Source organism: Zeus faber, assembly GCF_960531495.2.
Source record: "Zeus faber genome assembly, chromosome: 15".
Lineage (NCBI taxonomy): Eukaryota > Metazoa > Chordata > Actinopteri > Zeiformes > Zeidae > Zeus > Zeus faber.
In genome coordinates, this window is record NC_137194.1 from 20629006 (window position 1) to 20656273 (window position 27268).

General features: G+C 47.2%; 1 protein-coding gene across 1 annotated transcript in view; it reads left to right on the forward strand.

The window, feature by feature from the left end:
* The window catches only part of LOC307241247 (cadherin-4-like), a gene marked incomplete at both ends in the record, with an annotated part of 250920 nt that extends 228557 nt beyond the window's left edge, over positions 1-22363 (forward strand). Inside the window, 8 exons of the mRNA XM_080015287.1 lie at positions 1492-1677; positions 6810-7066; positions 13261-13403; positions 18278-18517; positions 18611-18847; positions 19758-19897; positions 20330-20494; positions 22157-22363. Of these exons, the coding sequence (XP_079871413.1) occupies positions 1492-1677; positions 6810-7066; positions 13261-13403; positions 18278-18517; positions 18611-18847; positions 19758-19897; positions 20330-20494; positions 22157-22363 (1575 nt within the window). The remainder of the gene's footprint in view (positions 1-1491; positions 1678-6809; positions 7067-13260; positions 13404-18277; positions 18518-18610; positions 18848-19757; positions 19898-20329; positions 20495-22156) is intronic.
* Positions 22364-27268: the final 4905 nt, after the last annotated feature.

Here is a 27268-nt window from a genome sequence, read left to right on the forward strand (position 1 = left end):
TATTATATTATAGGTTCTGTTATATCAGTGCACTGGATATAAGTACTTTTACTTTTAATACTTTAAGTAGATTTAAGAGAAAGTACGTATTTACTTGTAATTAGGTATTTGTGCTTTTACTGAAGTAAGAGGTGCAAGCGCGCACACACACACACACACACACACACACACACACACACACACACACACACACACACACACACACACACACACACACACACACACACACACACACACACACACACACACACACATACACACACACACTGTGAACGCACCCTGAAAGCCCGGCCTCGCAAACCAGCCGCATCCTGCTCGCTCTCTTATCCGCGGCAGCCAGAGCGTCGGGACCACCCGGACTCGTGTGTTGTCTTAAGAATGTCATTGAGTCTGCGAACAGCTCTCCTGACACACACCCCTAATCTGCCCGCCACCGTGGGCTGTTTGCTGGGTTGATGCGAGGGTTGCCAGGCAGGGTATTATGGCCTGTTGGAGTGTTTGGTCTGGGGCTTTGCTCTTTGATATCCTACACTAACATAAGCGGCTCAGTGACTCTTCCACGGCTGTTATTCGCGGCGGGCTCTGGAAACCACGCGTAACGCGCCTGATAGCGACGATGCGATGAAGACACAAAGAGTGCTCACGTGGTGATGTAGGTGTGGGCGAGGTGGTCCTGGAGGTGGCGCTGGATGCTCCGTTTCTGGGGGTTAGCGCCGTGCTAGTTTTTTTTTGTGTGTTTGTGTGTGTGTGTGTGTTTTTTCCCTTTTCTGTGCCTTATCCCCTGAGCCTGGACGGCTTTGATCAGTCCCACCATAACAGACACATGACAGACAGCGGCTCGCTCCTCATCAGGCTTATCGGGACAAAGCACATGTTTGTACAGCAAGGGAACATCTGAAAAGCCACTCTTACAGTCTCAAACAGCTGTTTCAACTGCCCCCCATACCCCACCCCCCCACCCCGCACCGCAGACCCCGTCCTCCTCTGCATCCGTTTCTGTTCTCGCTGTCACTCTGGCTTTCGACGGAGTGGAGTGCCGCTCATCAACGATGGAGCACAGGCATGCAGGGAGGGCAAAATAAAATGGGAGCAGCGGCGCCGTGTGTGTGTGTGTGTGTGTATGTGTGTGTGTGTGTGTGTGTGTGTGTGTGTGTGTGTGTGTGTATGTGTGTGTGTGTGTGTGTGAGGGTGAGTGTGTTGGCGTGCACGAGCATGTACTGCTTGTTTACTGCCCACGGGCGTAGAAAATGGGATCGTTAAGCCTGTTGTACCTGAAAAGCCAAAAGGAAGTGAGAGAGTAACTCGAAAAAATGGAACGTGGCAATTGGCACATTTTGCCACTTGTCTAAATGGTGGCCCTCAGGTAGCTGGAGAGGCTTCCGGAAAGAAAGAATATAGATGAATCGAAGCGCCGTAACACCGTTTTGCCCTCTCTCTCTCTCTCTCTCTCTCTCTCTCTCTCTCTCTCTCGCTGTCGTCTCTTGCCCCCAGTTTTCCGGCGAGGTCCCAGAAAACCGGGTGGGCATGGTGGTGGCCAACCTGACCGTGATAGACGCCGACCAGCCTCACTCTCCAAACTGGAACGCCATCTACAGGATCATCAACGGAGACCCGTCCGGCCACTTCACCATCCGCACCGACCCCGTCTCCAACGACGGCATGGTCACCGTGGTGAAGGTAGGATGAAAAAAAGCGGGATGTCTGGAGGGAAAATGTGCCACCCTATCTCCCCGTGGCCAGACCTGTTTTCCCTTTTCATGCGTTGGAGGGGAAAGATATGGCCGACTAGGTTTAGATCGCCGCCATTGCCTTTGGAAAGACCTTTTATGTCCAAACGAGGGGTTGAAGAGCGCCGTGCCCTTCTGCAGCAAACACACAGACACACACACATGCACGCACGCAAGGGTGCACACACAAAACAAAGGCTGGCTAGGGCACGGCAGCAAATTAGGTATTGATTTCTCAATTACAGAGGCAATGGTTTTATGCACTCATAATGCTTTAGCCGGCGTGGTAAATGGCAGCAACAACATTACCTTGTCTTGCTAGTGTTAAACTCAGATGGAGGGTGTTTACCCCTGGCCCATTTACCTAATAATAACTAGAAAATAAGAAAATAGATCGGACCATTTCAACTGGTACCTATATGGAGCTATGGCAGATCCACATAGATATGGATGCAAATTATGTGTATAATGGGTATTTGGTCTTAAACATGGATACTTGTAGGTGTGTATTTGGTGGGAAAAGGGGGGAAGGGGGGGGGGGGTGGGTTTAACCCAAGCACCACTCCCCCCATCCTTCCCGCGGCAGCTCCTCTGCGTTCGTCTGGGCAGGGCTCTTTGCGGAGAGGGATGACAGTGGATGTAATCATGATTAACAGCCCCCGCCCTGGTTCCCGACCCCTTCTTCCGGCGGTTCAGGTTCCAGAAGGGAGTATGTGTGAGTGTGTGTGTGTTTGTTCACCTGCGATTAGACTCTAAAATGGAACATGGAGGGGGGTCAACCCCAACCCCAACCCCAACCCCAACCCCAACCCTAACTTGTTTCTACCCTATCTAAAAAAAAATCAAGTAGCAGCTTTGACTTGTTTAGGGGAGCGGGGGGGGCCCGTTATGGGTTGCACATCATTTTGGTGTGGCTGGGAGGCCGCGGTGTTTGTTGCAGCGGGTGTTTACGGGGGCCTCTGCGAGACGCGCGCCGTGCGCCACCTCCGCGTCCGGATTTGTTTGAGTCTCCTGCCGGGGAGCCGGGCTCCTCCCTCAACGAGGGGGCCGAGGTCTCCGCCGTCCCTGTGTTGCACACACGCAACGTACACCCGCTCGGTCGGAGTGAGTCGTTAAGATATGTAAATCACAGCTTACGATAAACACAGAGGACGGCGAGGAGACTGGAGAGGAGGGGAGGAGAGAGCTGAAGAGGCTTTCGAGAGGATTGAAATATTTCCAACGGCGGAGCGTTGTTGTGCGTCGCGGAAGAGGAGGAGGAGGAGGAGGAAGAGGAGGAGGAGGGCCAGAGGTGGAAAGAGAGAGACAGCTGTTTGAGTGGGACGGAAAGCGTGCAGCAAAAGGAGGAGGAGGAGGTGGAGGAAGTCTAACTTTGGGCGGGGGCGCTCCGACGATCAGTCGGGCGAAGGACGGTATGTGGACCTTTCACCCCCGTGGCTCACCTCAGAACGCCCATACCGGTTGGTACAGTCCATGGGCCTACAGGTACACTGGGTGTGGATCAAGTAGCCTGGGGCGTGGTCAACATTTCAAATGGGTTCCCCATTAGCCACAGGCGCACAATACATTTAAATATCCAGTTTGCAGTATGTGTAACCACACACACACGCGCGCGCGCGCGCACACACACACACACACACACGCACGACCGAGTCTACTCGACTGCCCCTGTCAACATGATGCATAATTAAAAGTGCATTGTTTTTCATTAGTGCTGTGCTGCCACCTCAGCTGCTGCTAGCACCTGGGCACCGCGCCGTACAGATGTGCTCCGAGTCATTAGTGTCGCTGTCGTGTGAAACAGTAATTATCAACAGCCGTGAGATGGTGGAAGACTCACCTTCAGGCGCGAGGTCGCGTTTCTCATAGGGGTGGGCCAATCACATGATAGTCGTCATAGTCATAGGATTGGTATCCGTAAAATGTACTCCAGTAGTCGTGAGCGCACGGTCGCAATCAGGAAAAATGCGGAAGTTGCCTAAAAAAGGCAGTTAAAGGAGCTACTCGCTTTTATTGTAAAAAAACAAAAACAAACAAGAGACAATGAATAAAGAAAAATATTGGGAAGACGTGTATATGTGTAACGTTAAGCTTTTAGCAGCTGGTAAACGCAATGGTACACTAGCAGGCTAGTGCTTGCTAGCTAATGCTAACACTTAGCGGGTAGCGTCAGCGCTGCTGCTTTTGTCCCCCATCTTAAGCAGCACTTAACCGTGAGATACTCAAGTTAGCAAGGCAGTGACTCTTGATGTGTCCGTAGTAGTGTAGTGGTGTAGTAGTGTCTGTTCACCAAGCATTGTTTACATAAACAGTCCTCCACCTCTATCTGAGTCATCAGCTGTTCTATCAGCCCAGGCATGGCGCCCTGTTAGCTCGACGGCGGTATCAGGAACGCCGCCGTTGAGCCACGTTTCATGAGCCATGAAAATCGCGATTTTGTTGGCCAGAGACCGAACACTGCCGGGGAATATGCTGGGTTTTGTCGAACCCTTAGCCCTCCTCTCTTTCCCCGCCTTTGTTTACGGTCTCAACGCCGCCTGCGAGCACTTCCGGTCGACGTAGCCGGCTGGATAGCCTCCGGTGACTTGGAAATCTCTGGTATGAGCTGGAGCTCGCCAAAAGGTCTGTCATTACCGCAAGGTCCAACGTCCAAAAGTCCCTGTCGGCTGAACGATGTGTACACAAGACTGTTCTGAGTGAACATAGATAACTAAGTAAGATAAGAAAGGCGGATGACTTCTAATTCACAGAATCTGGAGCGACGCCATCTTCCATGAAGCTTAGGGGGCGGGACTACAGGTGGAATGGTGCCGTCCGTGCAGCCGCCCTATCACGTGAGCGGGATCAGATGACAGACAGCAGATCTACCCAATGAGACCAAATGATTAAGAAAATGTGATTTCTCCGATTCCGGATACAAACGCAAACTGATCGGATGACGATCGCAACCCGAAGTTGGCATAGTTTAACATGTCTCCAATTTCAAAGAGAGGACTGTTTGTCGCCTTTGTTTTTCATCTTTATATTGCAATATTTGGTAAAGGCTGGTGTAGTACCCCAGTATGTTAATGCAGTTTAATAATTGCAGTATGTTAACAGGGTTCCCACTCTCTTCCAGAAATTCCTCCTCCAGGACATTTGCAGGACCGGTGCATTGACATTCAAGACCCTGTCCGCTCACATGGCTCTTTTTTTTCTTATTCCACTCATTTCATATTCCACCGTCCCATACCTTCCATTTCTGACCTCAGAAGGTTGCGGTGAAGCTCTGCCGCTCGGCCAAAACACCTGAGGGAGGGTTCCCGGGGAAGAAAGTTTTAACATTTTATAAATAAAGATTATATATAAATATCCAAAAAAAAAAAAAAAATCTGCAGCAACTTTCCTTTTTTTCGCGGACATGTTTGAAGAACTTCGCCATATTCCGTGACTTCTCCACGACCGGAAAATCGACATTCGAAAGCAAGGTTTTTCCAGGGCGCGCGGGGTCCTTGATCGACGCCCGCTCCACAGTTGGTCGGTGGGAGCTCTTATTGGTTAGAAAGTGCGGACTCCACGAGTTTTCCCCCAAAAAACGGGAGACGTCTCGAAATGTCCAAGACCGTCCCGGCCGCAGCGGGAGGCTCAGCGTGCCGGAGCATTAATATGTGACAAAGCCACAAAGGGGTCATTAAGCCACAACAGAAGTCGAATTACCGGGAAGCAAACAGAATGGTTCGCGCCGCCTCCCTCTGTGTCTGCACATGTTTGCATTTTAGGGATTCGCGGCACGTCGCCCCTCGCTCACGGCTTTGTGTTTTTCAGGGAAAATGTGGTTGGAGACTTTCGCCGGCGCCGACTTCATTCTATCTATCGATCTATCAAAGAGCGCAATTACGCCCTGTGATTGGTGGATGAGGGATTGATTTGTCTTCCTGCGCTGCTGATAAAAAACGTCACCGGAACGGCGCAAACTGCTCCCCGCGTCCCACGCCACACGCACACATACATGCACACGCGCGCGCACACACACACATGCATGCACACACATGCACACACACATACACATGGACACACTCACACACGCATGCACATGCACACACACGCATTTTTCCCCCTCTCCTTTCACATTCTCTCTCTCGTGAGAGCTGACAGTTTGAATTCTGTAGGATTTTGTGGAGCCAAAGCAGCAGCAGCGTTACTGAAGGCTGCAACGATGCAGTTTCTTGGAAGAGAAACCCTCTGTTTGTCTCACCATTCAGAAGTGTCGCTATTTGTTTGCCGTTGGTTTTTAAAGTGATTATTTCTTCTCCAATGCTATACTCATATACTTTCACATTGCTTAAAAACCTTAGTTTCTCACGCTGCAAATGAAATGAGATTACAATGGAGGAGGATGAGTTTAGTTCGACTGAAAGACAATTACCATTCACATTTTAAATCACGGTGTAGAGTGCAGACGGGGACTTTGGACTTTTTAGGAATGTTTCACCTTGTTTTCGTGTCTCTTAGTGCAAAACAACCTCAATGATCACACAAACACACGCGCACACACACACACACACACACACACACACACACAAACACTCATAATGAGGAACGAGGGAGATGGATGTGTCTGCGAAGGTGTGGCCGAGGCACAGAGGCAAATATGAATTGGGTCTGGTTCACCTCTACCCGTGTTCCTGCATTATTTCCATTATCAGCGACGATGCTCAATACACGGGAGGAGAGATGCTGAGAAGCAGGAGAAGAACCCTCTTTTGAAATGTATTTTTTACAATGTTTCTCAATTGACTTATTTCCCTTGACTCGTCGCAACAAAACATTTCCTCATTGCATAATATCGGACAAAGTAAAGAAAAAACAAAAAAAATAAAATGCAGCCCTCCATCTCAAGCCGGGCCAATGGAAATATAAACCTTGCTTTTATGACTCGCTCCTTGCCACATTTTTCTATTTTTTTAATCTTAATACTTAATAATTATTCTTCCCCGTTGTTTGGATGTGTGCTGATGTAACGCAATTCCTGCTCTTGTTGTTCTGACGTTTTTTTTTCCCTCTCCAAATCGGACATCTCACGCAACCCTCCTCCCTTTGCAGCCGGTGGACTTTGAGATGAACCGGTCCTTCATGCTGACGGTGGTGGTCTCCAACCAGGCCCACCTGGCCAGCGGCATCCAGTCCTCGCTGCAGTCCACAGCGGGGGTCACCATCTCCGTCCAGGACGTGAACGAGGCCCCGTACTTCCCCACAAACCCCAAAAACATCCGCTTCGAGGAGGGCGTCCCGGCCGGCACCAGCCTCACCACCTTCTCCGCCTCCGACCCCGACCGGCTGCAGATGCAGCAGATCATCAGGTACCTACCGGCTGATAGGATGAAGTGAAATAATAATACATTAATAAATCATAATCATAATCCTGAAAATCAATAATCATATATATCATATATCATATATCAATCATATATCATAATAATAATATATACTGTCGATGTGGACAAACGATGGTGCACGCTACTTTGTGCCTTCGTTAAAAACAATCTGGGCCTGGAACTAAATGAAAGCACATTGGATTTCTACCCAACTGCCTTGTTATTATATATATATATATATATATCCCTTAATTATATACATAATACATGATGTAATAATGATTTATTTTGTCATAACTTGCCAAAATGTAATACATTTTACCCAAATGTAATAACACCCGCATTTTGTCATAAACAACCAGAACCCACTGCTTAAAAGCATTTGCCTCATTTTGTAATAACCGGTTATACCATGTGGTGGTTATTATGTGTTGTGAGGGTTTTGACTTTTTAAGATGATATCATAAAATCATAAGTTTGTGACTTTTTGGACGACACTAAAATGGCCCTCTTCTCTTTGTTGTAACCCCTGTAATACATAATAACCACCACATTATATTATTGCAAAATGCGGCAACGTAATAGCGACGTCAAGATGTTATTACTTAGTACTAATTATAAAGTATAAATTACTACCAAGTTATTACAAAGATGCTGGTGCTATTACACAATAATGGTCAAGTTTACATTTAAATTTACATTTTGTCAAGTTCTTACAAAAGATGGAATAATTTAGTGTCCTTCGTTGGGGTAATTGGGGATCATATGTGATGGTGGGCGGCGCCTAAATGTGACCCTGCCCACCTTTCAAAAGGTTGGCAGAGGAAAGTTTATGAGCCAGTGCAGGAGAAACGGAGGTTAAGAGGGTTAATAGGGAACAGTGGCCCCCCGGGGGAATATGTGTGTGTGTGTGCGTGTGTGTGTGTGTTTGATGCGTAGCCAGAGTGGACGTACGTGCACACACACACACACACCCACGCACACAGTGTAAAGGAGAGAATCGGGGGAAAGAAAAGAGAGCAGCTGGCCCCCACCCAATGGCCTGACACAGCATTCTTTTCACCTGCAGTGCTCACTCTTTCCCCCCCTCTTTCTCTCTCTATCCCTCTTCCTCTCTCTCTCTCTCTCTCTCTCTCTCTCTCGCTCGCTCTCTCCCTCTCTCTCTGTTCTTGAAATATAAACCAACCTTTAAGTGACCAGCTGGCCTCGCCTCTGTCCTGCTGACAGTTTGAAACTCTTAGTGACTGCATTACGGCCTCTCAAACTGGGAGGTAATCCATTCAGCGTGCAGCCGTGCTCCGGGGAAGACTTTGGACATTGATTAGAAAATAAAATAGAAATCTGCTGAAATAAAAGCACTTAGTACACGGTGGTGTGTAAAGTTTTACCTCTGCTCATGGCATCCAGCGGTTTTATTGAGCGTTGAGAGTCAGAGCCGGGCAGTAACTAGTCAAATGTAGTTAATCAGTTACATATGTTTCAGTGATCTTTTTGGTGAATGACATTTTATACTTTGAGTTAATCATATTTATAAATGTCACTCGCTTGTTACTAGCTAGCTAGTAACTACATTGAGTTACATTCATAGTTACTTTTTCAGTTACATTTTTGTCAGTCCTTGACAATCAATTCCGTGTCTCTTTTGCAATTTTTCTAAAATGTGGTTTTGTTTAGTTTGGCCCCATCTCTCAGTCAGGGTTAGAACTTTTCACCATGAATGAATGAATGAATTCCAATGATTGTTAAGATGTAGATTGTAGATATAGATATTGTTGATATAGATATCGATGGGTATATCGATATACAATAGATTAAGTTACACTCATAATAAATGTATTTTTTTATTATAAATCATTATAGCTTTGTGTATATATATCAATTTTGCTTTACCTTTTTACTTCTTTACACATTATTTCTGTATATTCTGTACTAAAACTGAGAGTGTATTGTTAGCAGGATACAGTGTTTGAGTCCTTGTCCCACCTCCGCATGGAATGACATTTGAGTCGGTATTTAGACTGGGTCGTGGAGAAGCGCGGCTGTGCATCCATGACATTAATACTACCTCCTTCCATCACGCCCACACCCCCACCCCCCCATTCCCTCTCCTTCCAATTTACTCAGGGAAAATGATCTAAACAAATTTCCCAGCTAATTTCACAGCAAATTAGAGTAAATTGGGTGTACATTATAATTTAAGAAGATGCCAAAGTCACCAGCTGGGTCCCTCTCTCTTCCCCCCTCTCTCTCTCTCTCTCTCTCTCTCTCTCTCTCCCCCTTTCTCTCCCTCTGTCTCTCTCTCGCTTCCTCTCTTCTTATCTCTCTCTCACTTCTTCTCTTTCTCAGTCGCTCTGATATTGTGGTATTTTCACCAGCCTCCCTCCCTCTGCATTTTATTTTTATTTATTATTATTTTTTTTTTCTCATGACCACTTTGAGACCGCAGCCCACGTTTTGTCTGAGAATGAAGTTTGCCGCGCGCAGACACACTGTGTTCGGTCATGCTCTGCTTCACGCACTCTCTCCCTTGCACAAACACACACACACACGCACGCACAGGCGCACACACACACACACACACAGGCTATATGAGACAGGAAGACGAGTAGTTTATCAAAACAAGCAATCAATGTTTATGCATTCGCTCCCTCAGCTGAGGAGGTATTACTGCAGGGATATTGGGTATTTACACCGGACCACTGTACTATTTGTATTTTTGGCATTTGAATCATTGGGTTTTGTCATCCCACTAACGGCTTAATGATGTATTGTCTGCTCCTCATAGACCATCAATAGACAATGGGCTACATCTCACATGCTTCAAACGGCCGCCCAGTACATCAAAAAGATGTCCGAAAGTCCTCCATCTGCATTTGAGAACCTGAGACCTTTTCGTCTGACACAAGTTTGCGTAGCATTTAATTTATGGTTCGATTCTCCGAGTCTGACAAAGAGCTGTATGTCTCCTCAAATGGATGGGGTGAAAGATAAGTAAGAAGGAGGAGGAGGAGGAGGAGAGGAGGCCGCTGGAGAGGGGGAGGGAGATTTAGAGAGAGTCGTTAAAGCCTAAATTGAGGTGTAAAAATGAGGGACGGTGTGTGTGCACTGTACAGCCGAAATACCACATTTGGACCCGGCAGCTGCTCATCGGCGGGGGCACAGACTGATCGGAGGAAGAGGGGTGGGGGTGTCGGGTCGTAGGTTGACGTGCACATCTTCAGGGAGCGAGAGAGAGAGAGAGAGAGAGAGAGAGAGAGAGGCATCATGTTTCAGCTGTCAGCCGGTAAGGTCGAGACACGGGATCGGAGGCACTGGAATAAATGATTACCCAGAGTGCCTCGGCCCGAGCTGGAGATATACATTTTTCATACGAGCTTCGAAAAATAATAAATGTCACATCCCTCCCCCTTTCTAACCAAGTTCACTATGAACCTGCCGAGCTTAAACACACAGCCCAGCTCAGCCTGCGCTTAGCATTGAGCTCAGGCTCAACGCACCAAGCGGCTCCCAGTCCAGCAGCACCAAGCTGCGGAAAAAAACTTCAGCCGTAAAGTAGTTGTATTTTACGCTTTAAACCTTCTGAAAAGCCACTGTTTGTCTTTCCCCAACCAAATAGACAGTGCCATGGCTCTTCATTAAAACATTTGCCATGCGGGGCACCTGCCAAAGGGCCACCGCAGCGTGGGATTTTGAAAAAAACCGCCACGCGTGCCTTCTGAGGCATCACTTCCATCACCGGCATTTAAACAGACGCCGTCAAAATGAGTATCCTTAAAGCACAGCGATTCGATACCAAACGGGGGTTTGAAACAACCCGAAACGGTTGACGTCCCTATTTGCGATCCATCTTAGGTGCCCTTACAACTAATTATAGATTGGTTCGCTTCTTGGAAATGTTGGACCCAGCCTCGCCTGCTGGACCATTATGTGCTTCATTTACGTCATATAGGCTTTATTACATCTGCATTGAGCGCTGTTCGGGAGACTTAATTAAAGTGTGGTGGGACCGAGGGCCCGGCTACCGGAACAGACCTTTGTGTTGTGTCTTTAATCATCAGAGGGCTTTAATCCACTTAATGTGTTATCATCATACAGGGAATCCAGGAAAGAAAAGGGTTAGCCGGTCTTTCATTAAGCACAATGAAGGCAAGGGGAGGAAGGTGTATATTTATCCTTCTAAAGCATCGCCCCCCTCCCTTTCTCTCCCTCTTCAGTTCTTTATCTCCACCAATGTCTGGCTCTCGATCGTTTCATGAGGCATTTTGTCCGACCCGCTCTAAAACCCCCCCCCCCCCCCCACCCGTCGTGCCTGTCTCGAGGCAGCTCAGAATGTTCTGCCCTCTAGTGGACGCACAGCTTCATCCTTTGGCACACAGAGAGACAGACAACAAGGCACGGCTGGAGTTCTGTTGTATGTTATGAAGGTGATCACACCGAGGATATTAAAGCTGGATCTCCTTGGGATTGTTGCCTGTATTACACTCTCCATGGCCACCCACCCTCATCGCCTTTCATTCCTCGGCACCCTCCCCCTCCACCCCCCACTGCAATGGATGCACTCCAATAGCCGCTGTGATTTCACAGTCTGCCGGTCGGTGGCTGTGGGTATTGGCTGGCTCTCTGCGGCCATTCCAGAGTGCAGGAACGCCATCTCTCTGATCCCCGCAGCCGCACCGCGCCGCAGCTGGGATGGTGCCGTGCCACCTGCTGGGAAAACACCGCCTCCCTCTGGGGGCGGATAGGGCGTGGGTGGGAGTAGATTATACCCCTCTGTCCTCCCTTTAGTTTCTGCAGCCATCGCTCCAGTCCAGGGATGTCATACTTCTCCGCGCACATCCGTAGGCGCGCATGTACACAAGGCCCGGTAATCATGCGTGAACGAGCAACCAGACTGTGAATGCATCTGATTGGCGAGATGTAAAAGCGAGGGTAAAGTTGGATGGCGTTCAGTTCAGACGGTTGTAAAAAATTGAGAATGTGTCACGTGACGGAAAAAAAAACGAAACCTCGTCACGCCGCCAAGATTGTAGCCTGCGCGGAGATGAGCGGGTGATGAACCCTGAAATGCAGAGGGAGCAAGATAAAGATGAGAAGATAAGGACGGGGGGGGAGTGGGGTGAGGAAAATACAGTATATGAATGTACAAAAGCACCGGGGAAACGGGAGATGAGGAGGGACAAGGAGGTACGGGGTGCGAGAGATCAGATAGGATAGAAAGCGCCGTGCGCGCACGAAGAGACGGAGGGGGGAGGACACAGGAGTGGATCAGATCAGAGGGAGATTGGGGTTAAATCCTGGAGTTGATCCCCTTTCTCCTCTCTCCGCCACCGTCCTGGGGGCGATGTCTTCACCCGCCCCGCAGCGGCATCTCTGCACGTGGACATAAAGACATGCCTGCAGATACAGAGGCTCTCAGCGTTCTTTAAAGCAGGGGTCCTCAAGGTGGAGTCCGGGGGTCCCCCAGCTGTCCTTTGAGAGGTTGGCCAGAGGGGTCCCCAGCAAAAGGATAAACTTCAGTTGGAGGATTGTCCAATAATGGCTGTTTTGATCCCAGTTTCACTGTTATCTCTAACACCAGTATAGACAAAGTTTGGACTAAATCATAGGAACAATAAAATTTGTAGATTGGCGTCAAACTGAGAAAAGGGACAGGAATAAGAAAGCATATCAAATGGGACTGTTGACTAATGCACATCAAATTGAGGGCCCTTGATATAAAGAACGTTGATAATCATTGTCCTAAAGAAGACAAGTACTCGCTCTCTTACATCTATGTATGCAAAACATACACAAACATATTATGTAAATATATATAGCAGCAATAGTGCTTAACAGAGGAGGTAATTGACTTCAACGCGCGAGTGGAAAACGAGGTGAAATTGACTGTAGGCCGGCAGCTCCAGACGAAAAGTCAATGAAGACTTAAAGTGTGTGAAGGTCAGGCTGGTTTTACGGGCGCTGGGGTTTTATTATCAGGGGCGAGGGGCGAACGCAAAGTCCCGAAGGAAAGGTGAGTCTGTAAAAAATTAAATAGGTCTGTCAGTATACAAATGTTTGGCTAACATTTCAATTTCTCTGCCCGGTTTTGCGTGTGTGTGTGTGTGTGTGTGTGTGTGTGTGTGTGTGTGTGTGTGTGTGTGTGTGTGTGTGTGTGTGTGTGTGTGTGTGTGTGTGTTTAGGTATGCGAAGCTAAGCGACCCTGCCCTCTGGCTATCAATCAACAGAACCAGTGGTCAGATAGTGACCATAGCAACGCTGGACCGTGAGTCCACCTACGTCAAAAACAACATCTACGAAGCCACGTTCATGGCCATAGATAACGGTGAGTCCCTTTGTGGAGCCGCCAAATGCTTGGTTTTTGGTTGTTATTATTACATTGGCTTGGCTTTTATTTCTGTTTTTTTGACTTGTTTTGTTTTTTTTCTGTCTTCACTCCCACGTGTGTATTGAAGCGGTTTATTAAACACAACAAAGCAATATAATGAGAAGAAAACACCTCAGCACAATGGGTCTGGGGCTGTGAAATAAACAAAACGGAGAGAGTGCTGGAAATATGTCCTCAAATACGAGGGCTTTGCCAAATATTGCACCTAATGACAGATAATAAAGAGAAATCTGTCAAGCCAAGGGTGCATCTTTGGTTTTAGAAGTGGGGGGGCACAATCAAATGGGAGTCTCGGGGCCCCCTGAAAGAAAAAATGTGATTTGAATCCCATTTCTTGCATTTCTAGACATACATGCATTAGGAGACGCGGCTGCCACCATACCGATATGGCGCACAAGATTCAACCACGAGGTCATGGAGCGAGCAAAATGCAGTGGTTAGAATTATAAATGTCTTTCATTCTACTGAGTGGTAGAAGTAACGAGAAAATGTTTGACACATCCATTGTTGAAAGTTAACCTTTGCAAAGAAGCTACATACTGGAGGTCAGCCACCCCTTCCAGAGATCTCCTGCAGACGCTCGTACCGAGGGTGTGTGTGTGTGGGGGCAGTCGATCAAACCACTGTGAGGCATATGAGGGAGGGACGCAATCTTCTTTCTTTCAATGCATGTTATTATAGTATTCAAAATTTTATATTTATGTTTACAACGATATATTGAGGGGGATGAGTCTCTGTTTTTCCCAGGAAGAGGCGGCCGGGGGGCGGGGTCCAGACGTAATTTCCACCCCTGACTCAAGTATGAGTGAGAAGTGCTGTTCCATGAACTGCAGTATTCATAAGAAAGGTCACAGCCTCTTTAATTAAAGATTCGATCAAAACTTAAATGCTAAATGATCAAACGGTGACATTCAAATAAAATCAAATGAACTTTATTCTTAATCTCCTTCAGTATCCGCTTCCCACGTCGTATCAGAGCAGTGAACACATCAACAGCACCAGCGGGTTAACCTCGGTGCAGGGCCCTTCTGCCGTCTGATTGGTGGAGGCTTTTCCTGGAGTAGTGTGGAGGTACTTAATCGGGAACGCTGATATATATTTTTTTTACCTAAATCTTATTTTCCGATAGTAAGAGAGTCAACCCGATTCCCCAATAATGGAAAAATGGAAACGCCGGTGTTTTCCTTTGAAGTGGCTGAGGGGAAAAATAAAAAACAATATCTACCGCTCAAAGGTCGTCCAAAAAGACAATTACAAAGCAAAAATACTCAGTTACGGAGATGCGGACGGAACCTCCACGGAGAGCCGGAGCCGCCTCTATTGGCTGCCTCGAGGCTTACAGCTACACTGGGGTTGAGGTGTCCAGTCTGAAAGTAACAACCCGGGTTCGGCCGTGTCCCTTTTTATTACCGACTTCTCTTCATACACTCTTTCTCTCGCTTCGACTCGCCCCCAGCCCTCTCCTCACCTCTTCCCTCTCTCCTCTCCTTCCTCGCTATCCTGGGCATGCCCCCCCCCCCTCCAGTTCGTTATAACAATGAACTTGAACCCCCCCCCCCCCCCAACACACGCACGCACACACACACACACACACACACACACACACGCACACAGTCATACACACACAGACAGCGTGTTTGTTCTTTGGGTCTCTATCAATAAGCGAATCCAACAGCAGTCTCTGGTACAATGTAGACTTATATAAAATATTAAACACGTTTAGATGGATTGCACGCTTTACAAAAACATCTCTAAGCAGTTTTATCTCGTGTTTCTAAAGAAAAAAAAAGGACCTCTCGCGCCAAAATAGAGAAATGCCGCACGGCCGACGTGGCCGGTGGCACTGCAGCAATGGATTAACATGGATTTAACAGGAAGCAGCACTGAGGGCACGCCGCGCCACGCCCGTGCGCTGCAGCAGCGCGTCCGGTGGACTTCTACTGCCAGGTGTCTTGTCTCCCTTAAATTGGGTGTGGGTCTTAAAAACACATTTGGATGCATGAGCGGGCGTCGGCGTGTCCGTTCAGGCGCACGCTCAGGGGTTTAAAATATCTGCGTGTGTGTGTGTGTGTGTGCGCGCGTGTGCGTGTGTGTGTGTGTGTGTGTGTGAAAAGTCAGACACCGTGAAGGTACTCCCATGCGATGCTGGTGAGAGAAGATAGCAGGATTACCGACCAAATACACCAGCATCACACGAGTGTCGTCGAGCCTTCACACATATCTTCATTCTTTCTTTTCTCCTCTCTCTCTCTCTCTCTCTCTCTCTCTCTCTCTCTCTCTCGCTCTCTCTCTCTCTCTCTCTCTCTCTCTCTCTCTCTCTCCATCCTTTCATCCCGGCTTCTTTTAGGAGACGTAAAGCCCGTCCTTGTGTTTGCGTCCATTATGCATTTTAATAACTCAGCTGCCATGTCAGAGTGCCCTGTCCCTCTGATATCTATGAATGCTTTCTGTGCCGCTTCTTTCTCTCTTACTTCCTTCTTCTTTCTTTCTTTTTTCTTTCGGGCACAAAGCCGTTGAGATGGCTTAGATGCGCACGGGGGACGTGCACGGGGGACGTGCACGGGGGACGTGCACGGGGGACGTGCACGGGGTCCCCTAATAACAATTCGCTGCCGGGTCATTTTATTTTCCCAGTCACAACAAAACGACACGGAGCCTCAAGGTAGGGCCGCTTTTCAAGGGCGGCAAATTGGAACGTGGCGGCCATGTGAGAGGGATTCCAGCCAGATATGCCGGGGTGGTGGAATGAGGACGGGCGGAGGGCAGAGATGGACGAATGGATGGCAAAAAGTGAACTCGTACTCCTGCCACATTCGTTATGCCCCCCACCCCACACACACGCACACACACACACACACACACACACACAATCCCACCCCCTTCGAAACGATACCTTCTCCTTTCAAGCACCTACGCTATTGTTTATTCCTCTTCTTTGGCGAACATATGGTAAACTCACTGGAAGTCATTCTTCCTCGACGCCGCAAATCTCTGAACCGACGTGGGGAGAAAAAAAAAGAGGGAAAGTTAATACAAATCCTTTTGAGGAATTTACACAAACATAATTATTTATTTAGCTGGTTAAAACCCACATAATTCTCCTATCAGCAGTGGCAAGCTGCTTCCAAATGTCCCCCATACATGGCTGGGATTAACGAACCAAGAACCGAGAGAACAGGGAGGCCTTCTAGTGTCTTAGTGTGTGTGTGTGTGTATGTGTGTGTGTGTGTGTGTGTTTGTGTGTTTGCGTGTGTGTGTGTGTGTGTCTATGTGTATGTTTGTTTGTGTGTGTCTTTGTGTGTGTGTGTGTGTGTGTGTGTGTATGTGTATGTTTGTTTGTGTGTATCTGTGTGTGTATGTGTGTGTGTGTATGTGTGATTGTCGTCTTTCTGTGCTTTCAAAAAAAAAATGGTTTGTTTTTTAAAACTATCCAGTAGACGTTGTGTGTGTCTCCATGCATGCGAGACCCTCCGTAGCATGTATCTGGGTTTTAATACCTTCATGTTTAATAATGGTGTAATAACTAGTAATAATCGGTAATAATCTGTGTAATAACAGCAGGATTGTGGAGTTATCAGGGCTCAGTGACACCTCCTCTCTCTCTCTCTCTCTCTCTCTCTCTCTCTCACACACTCTCTCTCTCTCTCTCTCTCTCTCTCTCTCTCACACACTCTCTCTCTCTCTATCTCTCACTTACCCCCCCTCTCTCCCTTTCTCTTTCTTTCCGTCTTTTATCTGTCTTTCCCCTTCTATTTGCCCTCCCCGTATCCTCCCCTTTTTTTTTTTTTTTGTCAAATGTCTTGCTCCGCTGCCACGTTTAATTGGCAGATCTGTCAGCTTTGCATAAATTTCGCTAAATTACACACAGCCCCTTAATCGCGTCCCGGAGACTAGACGCTTCTCTGGGTTTTGTTCTCCTCCAAACCACTGGCCCCAGTCGCTGGGGCGTGGCAGGAAAATGACTCCTAATTGGAGGGAGCCCGAGGTCTGCGGCCCCTGGCGCTCGCTCAATAAACTGCCCTGAGCGCTGTCACTTCCACGCCACACGCACACACACACACACACACACACGATATTTTGAATACACAGACTATACGCATACACACATATATATGAATTCTGAAGACTTTTTGGTGTGTTTTTTTTTCTCCATTTGTCCCTAACCATTTGGCATTTTGATTTAGCAAGCAACAAAACGCTCAGCATTTGGAGAATACCAAAGGTCTTTACAGAGCGAATGTGTGAGTGTGTTCCCTCACGTGTGTGTGGATGGGAGTTTGTTTGGGATATTTGTGCACATGGGGTACGTGTAAGAGTTTATGCAACAGAATGAAATGCCGCCATCTGCTTCGAACTAAAGCATTACGGATGGAGCTCTCAGAACGGCCTTTTTATGCAGATGGGAAAAGAGTTTCACACATATTTCATGGAGTTACGGTCATTGTGAATGCAGGTTCTCTCTATGGCCTGTGATGGGTCTGTGTGGCGGGAACAGTAACATGGAGGACGTGCGAAACGGCTTTCAGAAATAGTCCTGTCACAATCCCAGGTTTTCCCCAGCATCCCTATTTCTTTCATCACCCCACTGAGCGTTAACCGCTCACCTCCGTTCTCGATAAGTGTCCTCTCTCTCTCTCTCTCTCTCTCTCTCTCTCTCTCTCGCTCTCTCTCCTGTGTCATCTCATCATACTATTCTTTCTTCTCCCTCTCCCATGAACAATTCCTTTCTTTCCACACATTCCCAACTTGTTTCTCTTTGTTTCTCACCTCTCGTTCCCCTCTCTCTCTCTCTCTCTCTCTCTCGCTGCCAGGCAATCCTCCGGCCAGCGCTACCGGCACGCTGCAGATTTATCTTATTGACATAAATGACAACCCCCCGGCGTTGGTGCCCCGGGAGGCTCAGATCTGCGAGCGGGTGAACAGGAACTCCAACGCCATAAACATCACGGCGGCCGACGCCGACACGGACCCCAACGCGGGGCCTTTCGTCTTCGAGCTCCCAACGTACCCGCCCAGCGTCCGGCGGAACTGGACCATATCCAGGATCAACGGTGAGGGTTGTTGGGGTTGACGCCATCGCCGTTATTCGTTTGGATAGAATCTGTCGAAAGTGTAACTTAATCCTTCCTTTCTACCCAACGCAGGTGACTACGCCCGGCTGGGGCTGCGGTACCAGGTGTACCTGGAGTCCGGGGTCTATGAGGTCCCCGTCATTGTGTCGGACTCGGGGAACCCGCCGCTGTCCAACCGCTCGGTCATCAAGGTGAAGGTGTGTCCCTGTGACCACAACGGGGACTGCACCACCCTCGGCGCCGTGGCTGCCGCCGGACTTGGCACGGGAGCAATCATCTCCATCCTCATCTGCATCATCATACTGCTCTGTAAGTACCTTCTCTATCTCCTCCTCTCCCTCTCCCCCACCACTGAGGCATCGTACCGACATGCCTGTTGTGCGGAGTTAAGCTGCTGGTGATTCTCTTCTCTTGAGCTTGTGTTTCGGGACCGGGTCATCAAACATTCACCGACATAAACATGTGCAGCAGTTTTTATGACAGATGAACGCCCCGACCCCCGAGATCCTCTCGCCTATATGTGTTGACGCTGAACTTCCCCTGTTAGGATACATTTCTGATTGTACACCTCAAAGATACATGAAACGCTGCTGGGGGTCTTTGTCGCTGCTGTCGATGCACTTTCCACATCCATTAACTTCTCTACACAAATCCAGCCAAAATGGCCAGATCTCCTTTCAAGTTAAATCTTAAATAGTATGAGTGTGTGTGTGTGTGTGTGTGTGTGTGTGTGTGTGTGTGTGTGTGTGTGTGTGTGTGTGTGTGTGTGTGTGTGTGTGTGTGTGTGTGTGTGTGTGATTCCCACGATACCCAGCCGCGCCAATAAGTGGGGCTTGGTATCGAGAATCGGTACCAATATGGAATCAGCTCCAAATTGGCTAATTTGCCCGAATCAATGAGCCACCACACTCACAATTGCTCTAATCGATCCATAATAGCTGGGTGCTCCTTGAATGACTATGCAACAGCCTGTTTTATTCTTTCGCTGTGCCGGCAACCTCAGGTAAAGATGTGATTTGATGCAGAGGCTCCTGCAGAAAACTCAGCAATCTTACAAATCAAAACAGTAGGTCCATTGTCTTAGAGTCAGTAACAAATCTGCAAACTGTGTGGCAAACCTTCTATACGTGTGTTGACCGAGCATCCTGGACTACGCGAGTGGAGCTCTCCTTACATGTTGACTGTAACAAATTCTCACGTGATGACGGTGTTCTTTCAGGCATGGTGCTGCTGTTCGTGGTGTGGATGAAGCGCAGGGAGAAGGAGCGGCAGACCAAGCAGCTGCTGATCGACCCGGAGGACGACGTCAGAGACAACATCCTTAAATACGACGAGGAGGGCGGGGGTGAGGAAGACCAGGTGAGAAAAACACATACACAGCTGTGGCAGTGTCGCCTAGAGCACGGAGACGCAGAAGACGGGCGTTGTGAACACCAGTTTATTGTAGAGCGTGGGCCCAGGAGCAGCTAGCATGTGTCGTGACACATCCTGAGCGTGTGTGGGGATGGGGGTTTTACCTGTTGCTCGTTAGACCAACCAACGAGCAACAGGTATGCAGCCACTCTGATCCCAATCACCTAGATCCAGGTCAGGTGTGGCTGCTCAAACCACAACATCCCCACAACCACAACACACTTTCACACACACAATTTTAAAGCAGGATTAATAATACACTATTAATGCTGGTGGGTATTCAGGTGCGTTTTCTTTTTAAACCAAATATGCACACAACCGCACACACACACAAACACACATACCGGTACTCAGATCAATCTCTCCACGGCTCTGTAGGACTATGACCTGAGCCAGCTGCAGCAGCTGGACTCCCTGGAGCACATCATCAGCAAGCCCCCGGGGGTCCGCAGGGTTGACGAGCGTCCCATCATCCCCGAGTCTCAGTACCCCATTCGGCCGGTCATCCCCCACCCTGGGGACATCGGGGACTTTATCCATGAGGTAAAACCCCGACAGGACGGCAAAGACATCCGCCCAGAGACAAATGTCCATATATGGAAATGTTTAATGGACGACAAACGACACGCTCTTCAGATATGGCGACGTCAACGTTGATCAGACCCGTCTGTCGTTGACTTTCTTTCTGTCTTTTTCTTTCGTTCTTTCTTTCTTACTTTCTTTTCTTTCTTTCTCTGTTTCTTTTTTTCTTTCTTTCCTTCTGGACGGCCCGGTCACTCACACTTGTTCATTGATCTAACAGTTAATGAGCTTACACACCGTGACGCTGTTCAGTTTAGTATGCAGCGAGAAATAAGAGCTTCACTTCTACCTGACAGCTGTTATCACAGTACCAGGTGTACACACACAAACACACATATATATACACACAGTCTCACACACACACACACACACACACACACACACACACACACACACGATTTTGGCACACCCATGCAAGGAAATGCTGATTGACAGAATCATGACACCACATTCACACTTGAGAAGTGTTGGCAGCTGTTCAGCTTTGATCCATCCATCCACAACTCTCTCTCGCTCCCTCTTTCTCTCCTTCTCTCGCTCTCTTTTCCACACCCACCTGATCTCACTCCAGCAGTTTGGTAAAACACAAACACAACAAACACACGGTGCTGCTGCCACCCACTTCACCTCCGGGTGCTGAGGCATTTCACGTTCCTGTCTGTGGCGTCTCTCCTGCTCCCTTTTTTTCTCATAGCTCTTCCCTCGCTCTCTCTCTTTGCCCTCCCTCTCTCTCTCCCTCTCTCTCTCTTTCTCTCTCTCTCTCTCTCTCTCTCTCTCCTCCCTTTCCACCTCTGTCTCCCTCTTTCTCTGTCTCCATCACTCTCATTCTGTCTCTCAATTAAATTCAAATGAAATTTGCTTCAATTTGGCATGGCAAGAATTGTCACATAGCCATAACAAGTCATGTATATTTATACAATTTACAATTATAATATTACAGATAACATAATAATGAAGTAAATACAATGAAGAATAAAGAAATTACTAAATAAAGCCATTGATAATTTATATCAATTTATATATAATAATATATATAATTTTATATGTGTGTGTGTGTGTGTGTGTGTGTATATGATAACAATAATAAATACTAAACAATATTATTATTATTATTATTATTATTATTAATAATAATAATAATAATAATAATAATAATAATAATAATAATAATAATAATAATAACATTATAAACATAACATGAATAAAAACATGAACAAACATAAACAATTATAATTATTATTATCATTATTATTATTATAGTCACATTAAGTGTGTATGAAGTGTTTAGGTGATTTGTTCTCTCTGTCTCTCTCTTCCCTCTCACACTCTGTCTCTCTCTCTTCCCTCTCACACTCTGTCTCTCTCTCTTCCCTCTCACACTCTGTATCTCTCTCGGCCTTAAGTCCATCCTCTGTGGCTGCATAATCCTGATGATAACATTGTTTATGTTGTTATTTTGTTTCCGTTTCTCTTAATTTGTCCTCTGGGGTCTTTCATTTAATCTCCATTCTGTCGTCCCAAACTGACCCCCTCTCTCTCTCTCTCTCTCTCTCTCTCTCTCTCTCTCCCTCTCTCCCTCTCTCTCTCTCTTTCTCCCTCCTCCTTCTCCTCCTCCTCCTCCAGGGTCTGCGGGCGGCGGACAACGACCCCACGGCCCCCCCCTACGACTCGCTGCTGGTGTTCGACTACGAGGGCAGCGGCTCCACCGCCGGCTCCGTCAGCTCCCTCAACTCGTCCAGCACGGGCGACCAGGACTACGACTACCTCAACGACTGGGGCCCGCGCTTCAGGAAGCTGGCCGACATGTACGGCGGCGGTGGCGAGGACTAAAAACACGCACGCGCTGATTTCAAAACGACAACACGAGGAAGTCAAACACGCAGAGGGCAACACACACACACGCACGCACGCACGCACGCACACACACACACACACACACACACACACACACACACACACACACAGAAATACATACAACTCAATGGGGTACTCAACGGCCCGTCCTGAATACACACACACACACAGACACACGTTCTGACCCAAACGACCAACCGAACGACGACTAATCAAATTAGGGGTCCACACAGTGGGCCCGTGCCGTGAGCCAGTGTTGGGTACCGATCTCACAAACTGTCTCTCTCTCTCTCTGAAAACTGTTCAAAGGCTCAAAACCGAAGCTCTGAAGTGCGGCCACTTCATCGAACCGTCTCGTTTTATTTTATTTTTATTTTATTTTTTTCCCTTTTTTTTTTTTTGGTTTCGTGCTCCACGTAGACGTCGGTGGGCGACTTTTGCTTGATTTCGTTTTTTTGGGGTTTTCTTTCACTTTATTTAAAAAAAAAGGCTGTGGGTTCAGCCGCAACCCACTTTCACGCGCTGAACGGATAAAAAAAGGAAAACAAATCAATACATCGAACTCCTTCCCCCTTAGTGCGAGTAGGGTGACTGGCTCCTACCCCCACCCCCCTCTCTCCTAAACTTGAATTACTTTCGAACAGGAGCCCTGTTGTTTAAGAAGTGCCTTCAGTGGTGCGTATTTAGTCGACCCCTCCCGCTCTCTCAGGATCGGTTGCCATATTGACCCCTGACCCTTTAAGACAGAACCTTCCCCCCCTGTTCATTTTGTGTTTAACGGTGGCTGTGGGAGGTTACAGGGGTTCCGACTGGTGTACAGGGGTGTTTTAGGTAGAAATCCCACAGTATACAGCGAGACGGCGTCGACTCGAAATGGCAGAGAAATCCTCCTTTTTCAGCCCGGATTAGTTTGCGGGACTTAAAAAAAAAAAAAAACGATGAAGACGAGCCGTGTTGCTTGCGGCTTTGACGGCACGTACGGTGTTTTATGCTCCTCTTACCTGCACTTAAACCTTGGTGCGTCTCGTTGCTCGATTCATTATGGAGTTAAAAATTAAAAAAAACACATGTGTTACCGCTTAACCGGATACAAAGATACAAGTAATGATGGTTTTTTTGGACGTTATGATTGGTTGTGTACGATATCTTAACACCCAAAGGTAAACCAACGGGCGGCCCCCCCCGGTGTGGGAAATGTGTTGAAGGAGTGTGTGTTATTTGGACAAAGTTGAGGAGAAATATGTGTCTTTGAAGCTCTCGATATGAAACCCATTCTCGCTTAAATACATTTCAGCCGTATTTTATTTTATTTTTTTCCCCCCCGCCGGTGCCGGTTCGTTGTGCCTCGGCCAGCGATTCGCCACCTTCACAATCTGTCCCCGCAGACAGCACTTAATTCATCTCCTTTTTTTTTTTTTTTTTGGCCCTGAGTGTAGGAGAGTCTTTTTATTTTTTTGTAATTTTTTTTCCAAGGAGTCTGTGAACAGGAAAGTCTGTTCTAAAGTTTTTATGAAAAGAGGCGGCAGATATGTGCACATCAATGCGGCGTTGCGTAACCGCGGCTCCGGCGACGGCGCACGCTCTCGCGAGTGACGGTTCGGTGGATGTTCAATGGAGAAGCGCGGCGCGACCCCCGGGATTTTTCCCCAGTTTCGTGGGGGTTTTTTTGTTTGTTTTTTTCTCATTTTTTTTTTAAGATTTTAATCCCGGCAATTATTACAAAAGCTTCGGCCAAGAAAGAGCTTTCGCTAAATATTTCGTTTGAAATATTTCACTCTGTTCCCGGCTCTGAGAGAATGTGTTTTTTATTTTATTTCCATTCTCCTCAAAGCTCCTCAAATGACAGCGCTGGGATTTCTGCTGCCTCTCTCTATTCCCCCCCCACTGGTTCTGATAAGGGATTGGTCAGAGTGTGTGTGTGTTGTGTGTGTGTGTGTGTGTGTGTGTGTGTGTGTGTGTGTGTGTGTGTGTGTGTGTGTGTGTGTGTGTGTGTGTGTGTGTGTGTGTGTGTGTGTGTGTGTGTGTGTGTTAATCCTCTATTAATGATGAATCCCCGCAGGTGATCTTTGCTCAGAGTGAATCTCCTCAAAGTCCTCAGTGAGACATGATGAGCGGGGTTCTCCTCTCATTTTACCTGTTCCTCGTCCTGGAACCGCCCCGGCTGCGGAACAGTCGTCACGGGGGAATAAAGCGGAAGAGGAAACCATTTTGTCCTCCAGTGTGACTGATAACATAAAACAATAATCCTACCCCTACTGTAGAGGACGGAGGCAGCCCCGCCCTCCTCGCCCTCCACACCCTCCTCCCCAATCCACCACGGTCGCTTTGTGTCATTAAATGTTGTATATACTGTAGATTGTGTTTTATTTGTACTTTATTCAATTACTTCAAGGTTTTAAATATGTATGCTTTTTTTTTTTGGAGGGGGGGGGGGGGTGGCGGCGGGGGGCACTTATCATTTGCTATAATATCAGATGATTCACTGGCGAGACACGTTTGAGCAGAAGAAAAGCCATGGACTCCGTTCCAGCTCACAGCCATAACCGCTACCGCGCGTCGCTGTCCAAGATCGGCTTCACGGTCAATTGAAAAGGTCGATGTCCCACTAAGATACAACTTGTATAATAGTCTATATAACCACACTTTCACCCTATTAGGCCTTACTGTATATATGTGTGTGCGTACGTGTCTGTGTGTGTGTGTGTGTGTGTGTGTGTGTGCGCGCGCGCTACTTTGTAAGAGCCCTTTGTTCATATTCCCCTTCAGTGTGAAAGGCCATGCAGCGCTCACGAAAAGCAGCCGGAGTGCCAACGCGTTGTTCCACACCTAATAGACACTGATGGGGTTTCAGGGGGCAAACTCGCGCACGCGCACGTGCACGCGCGCCGGGACCGCCGACCTTCCCACGTCACACACGAAAAACATCATTACCATAGTGAATGTTACCCGCAATTAAAGCAGCGATACTCGGCGCCCAATGCTCAATGGGGTCATCGAGACGCCGATACGCAACACGGAGGGGAATCAAAGACCATGTGATGGTTCTGAAATGTCGTCGTTTTTTTTGGGCTCCTTCGGGTGCCTTTGTTTCGGTGCCACCGACGTGTCCTCCCTAATCCGAGGGCAGAATCGTACCGTAACCCGGTCTGCAGCGAAACGACCGCCATCGCCACGGCGACGTGGATCGGCTAACACGGGCTCGACCTGATCCCCGTTGCCCAGAGCCCCGACAAGAGGCTGTGGTCTCTCTCCCTCTCTCTCTCTCTCTCTCTTTTGGCCGATCGACGACCGGCTGGAACCAGGACGGCAGCGCGGCGACGGAGAGACGCAAGGAATCAGACGCGAGACGTCGAGGCTCCGACCGCGTCCGAACACCCGGTTGTGAGGCACTGAGACGGTGTCCGGCGGCGTCGACGCGCGTCTCCGCTGACGTCGCTGAAGTCTGATTGTACATAATAAAGTTATTTGCTTGAAGTTAAATCTATGGAGTTAGGCGAAAAACATACTGTACAACCGGAGCTTTTTGCATGTGTCTTTTTATAACGGGACAGAAGAGTTCTATAACAGTGAAGATCCAACGTTTTAATTCGCGCCGCAGCTCGCATGGCCTGAGCGCCGCGGTCCAGAACACATTCTAGTGTAAATACTCATATAGATTAAAACAAGACGGGGAGGGGAGAAAAAAATGCTGAAAAAAAAAATAAAAAAATAAGAATTGCACAGTTGTCAAGTCAAAAAGACCCTTTTTTTTTGTAAAACTGTCAACAGCACAAATATTTTGTATTGTTGTTTGTACCATTTTTTTAGAAAAAAAAAAAGATAAAAAAAAGGGGAAGTCTGTTGTTTTGAGCGTGTGTTTCTAGTGCCACTGCGATCTTGGTTTCCAAATACCGTATACTACATACGCAGCCTTGCAGATCACCTTGTATTATAGTATAACGCTGGCAGCTTCCTGCCAGTGCCTGTGTTATAAATAAATTACCCTCCTTATAAGAATCACCTCTTTTTTCTCTTCTTTCTCCCTGTTTTTCCTCTATTAGTTCTTATCGCCTGATTCCACTGTCAGGGCTGTCACTAACTATTCACTATTTGCTGAAGTGCTACCGCGTTAAAAAAATTGTTTTGGGTTATGTGTAGGAGTGTGTTAATTAAGGTGAAATATAATTTGTGTTACATTGTCATTTGCAGTTTGAAAAACTAAATCCAACGCGAGCAACAGATTAAAGACAATTTGCCAAGTTTTACGGAGAATTTCATAATCACTTTTTTTCAAGTTTTATTGTTTTCATTTCACTTCATTTTATTTTTTTTTAAGTGACATAAAGCTTTTTCGAACTGATCATAAATAATGTTCTTAGTTTTCAGGAGTTCCCTCGAGGTTTTTATGGAACTGCTCTACTTAGAAAACCTCACGTTCACGGATATCAACTTTCCTGCATCACCCACGCAGATGCATTTTCACTTAGATACGTGCACGCTGATACACACACACACACACACACACACACTTAAAGGGCTGTCTGAAATGTACTGATTTTTGCACAGTACATCCTCCTAATTTAATTAAAAATTCTTGCAGTCCAAGAACAATTGATTTATTGTTTTCTAAGTACCAAAAAGTGGGAAATAAGTGCCACAGTATAAAAAACAAAAGAACTTCGAACTTTTAGAGCTTTAACTTCATAATAAGTTAATTATTTTACATTGCAGTAGAGTAATAATAATAATAATAATAACAATAATAATAATAATAATAATAATAATAATAATAACCTTCATTTGTATAGAGCCTTTCATACACAACATCAAAATCCAAGTGTTCTACATTAAAATCAGGCCATCCATCAGGTAGTGACAATGAAAGCGAATGCAACAGGACAT